The 3,135-nt window shown below is 41.6% G+C and overlaps 1 protein-coding gene across 1 annotated transcript; it reads left to right on the top strand.

The window, feature by feature from the left end:
* The first annotated feature begins 510 nt into the window (after nt 1-510).
* On the top strand, nt 511-2,277 carry LOC131032620 (L-type lectin-domain containing receptor kinase SIT2-like). Its single transcript, XM_057963637.2, has one exon. It carries the CDS (start codon nt 511-513, stop codon nt 2,275-2,277), a length of 1,767 nt encoding a protein of 588 aa, XP_057819620.2.
* The last annotated feature ends 858 nt before the right edge of the window (nt 2,278-3,135 follow it).

Genomic DNA, 3,135 nt, shown 5'->3' with positions numbered 1-3,135 from the left:
CTTTCTGCACCATGTTTAGATTCGAATAACCAGAGAGCTTTCTTGTATTATGCTAGAGCCATGGGAAAGAGAAAACAAGATAAATCAATGGAAACTCTGCACTGCACAAAAGGGTAAGTCTGCACCATTTTGCGAACTGGGTTCAATCAATTTCTTCTTTTTTTGGGACATTCTTAGGTGTTTCGATTTCAATTCTGGCTTCTGTGGAAAGAATTATTTCGATGTGTTCGGCATATGCCTTTTAATTTTTCTTTTAAATTTAATATTTATGTTGCACATTATTTTTAAAGTTTGAATAGCACATCGAAGTCGAGCTGGAGCGTGATCCTTGTACTTTTCCTCCTCCCCACCTCGCCTATTGTCCAAGGCCACACAAAATTTATCTTCAACCAATTCAATGCGTCGACCCTCGAATTGTATGGGAATGCTTCAGTGCAGTCCAAGGCCATCTCCCTTAATGGTCAATTCCAAAACGTTATTGGCCGTGCTTTCTACCGATATCCCGTGCGTATGAATGATCCTGGCTCTCTGGATTCTACTTCTTCTTTCAGCACAACTTTTGTGTTTAGCATTGTTCCTTCTTCAGCTTCACAATCTGGGTTCGGACTTGCGTTTATCATGACGCCTTACAGATCTCCAGAGGGATTTTTAACAGGTCCGTACCTTGGCTTGATTAGCAATTTATCAGCTATGGGACAGGCCTCTAATCATCTGTTTGCAGTCGAGTTCGACACAACAATGAACTTGGAATTTAAGGATATCAACAACAATCACGTTGGTGTGGATCTCAACAACCTCATATCTGTAGACTCTAAACCTGCGGGTTACTGGATTAGCAGCAGACAATTCCAGGAATTGGATCTCAACAGCGGACAGAATATTCAAGCTTGGATTGACTACGACAGCAATCAAAACGAGCTCAAAATCACCATTGTGGAAGCTGGTCTTGATCGCCCACAAAAACCACTGTTACATATGAAAAATGTATACCTGTCCAACATTCTACAAGAAGAAATCTACGTTGGTTTCTCAGCAGCTACGGGACTCATTAGTGAAGAGAATAACATCCTGGCCTGGAGCTTTACCACAAACGGAATTGCCCCACCCTTGAATACGTCTAATCTTCCATCCTTTATACATACAACATCCAAGGTCTCAAACTCCAGACTAATACCTGGCATTACCGCAGCTAGCGTCGTCCTCATTCTCCTGGTGGTGGCGTCATCACTTGTGCTGTTGAAGAGAAACCAGCACAGAGATCTTATAGAAGAATGGGAGGTTGAGTATTGGCCTCACAGGTTTAAGTATAAGGACCTACATATTGCAACTAAGGGTTTCCGAGACGAACAACTTTTGGGATCTGGAGGCTTCGGCCGGGTATACAGAGGTGTCCTTCCCACAAATGGCCTCCAAGTAGCGGTGAAAAGTTTCCTTAGAGAAATCGATGATGGGGTGAAAGAATTCATAGCAGAAATATCCAGTCTTGGTCGGCTTCAACATCGAAATCTTGTCCAGATCAGAGGCTTCTGCAGGCGGGTGAGCCAGCTATTCATAGTTTATGACTACATGCCGAATGGGAGCCTGGACAAGATGATATTTGGAAACCCAAAGAAGATGCTGGACTGGGATCAGAGATACAGAGTGATCAGAGATGTCGCTGCAGGTTTGTTGTATCTTCACGAAGAGTGGGAGCAATGCGTAGTGCACAGAGACATTAAGTCCAGCAATATTTTGCTAGACTCGGAGCTTAATGGGAAGCTTGGGGATTTTGGGCTTGCCCGTCTGTACGAGCATAACCAAAACTCACACACTACTCATGTGGTTGGAACGCTGGGGTACATCGCACCAGAGTTCGTACAGACAGGAAAGGCCAGCCCCGCCACAGATGTGTTCAGCTATGGGATTTTTATGTTGGAGGTTGCATGCGGAAGGAGACCTGTGGATGTCTCCCTCCAATCTGAAAAAATAGTTCTGGTGGACTGGGCGAGAGAGTTACATTGCACAGGAAGTCTCATGGATGCAGCCGACCCAAATCTTGGCGGGCAATATATTGAAGCCGAGATGGAGAGAGTGCTGAAATTGGGTCTGATCTGTTCGAATCCTCGCCCAGAAAGCAGGCTTGGTATCAGGCAAGTTTTCCATATACTAAATGAGGCAACTCCAATCCTAGGTTTTGACTCTCCGTCTTATTTCGAGACGACTCCACCCGACAGTACGTGGAACTCTTTTCAATACTACAGTAGCAGCACAGATGCTTCCATTTCCATGTCAAACTAGCTTCCTGGCGCTGTCACTTTATAAGATCGATCTTTGTGTGGTTTCGTTTTGCTACCGTAACCTTCCTTCAGTCTGGAATACTTACGGATGCAAGTATTTGTACAAAATACATAATTATGGTTCAGTATAGCTTCTAATGTTCTTAGTTTGAATCCGTCGGTTCTATAGCTGACACTAACATCTTGTAATCTTGACCCTATCAAAGTTGAAGGCATTGGAAAACCATTTTGATGTCAAATTTGATATATTTAGCTGCAGCGAGAAGCTTGTGGTAAGCATTGCCATATATTGATGGAACTGCGACAGAGCAGAAGTGAAACAGAGCAAAGAAAAGAAAAACAGATCATAATGAAAGAAAAACAAACTTTTTCATTCATCAATCTATATTTTTCATTCATCATTCAATTGATTACAAGTGCCTCCTTCTATGGAGGTCTTTAGATCGTTCTGGAAACTGGAGGTAGCTGGAAAAACATCCAGAAATCTACATAAAATATTGATTATCAAACTACCCACAAAGCATCTAAGACTAGATGGGACAGTTGACAAGTAAGATTAAATCCATTCCAATTCAATGTTGATTTTCTTTAATCATTAATGCTGCCTGCAAACTCGAGGCTATGGAGCTGACCGTATGGTTGGGGTCGTTGGGATTATTATCTCCAACACATATCAGAATATCAGCATTATCAAACTTTGTAAATGATAATTTTCATATATTTGTGTAGTCGCTTCAACAATAAAGGAATATTTCTTAATGTAGGTAGTTCTAAGGCTTGTTTACAACTTTAATTTAGATATTGTAAACAAATCATGTTTTAGTTATATGTCAAATTTGGTGGAATTTTTTTTAATCAT

Source organism: Cryptomeria japonica, chromosome 7 (assembly GCF_030272615.1).
Source record: "Cryptomeria japonica chromosome 7, Sugi_1.0, whole genome shotgun sequence".
Taxonomy (NCBI): domain Eukaryota; kingdom Viridiplantae; phylum Streptophyta; class Pinopsida; order Cupressales; family Cupressaceae; genus Cryptomeria; species Cryptomeria japonica.
The sequence above is the reverse complement of the archived record's forward strand: the minus strand, read 5'-3'. Positions and strand labels throughout refer to the sequence as shown.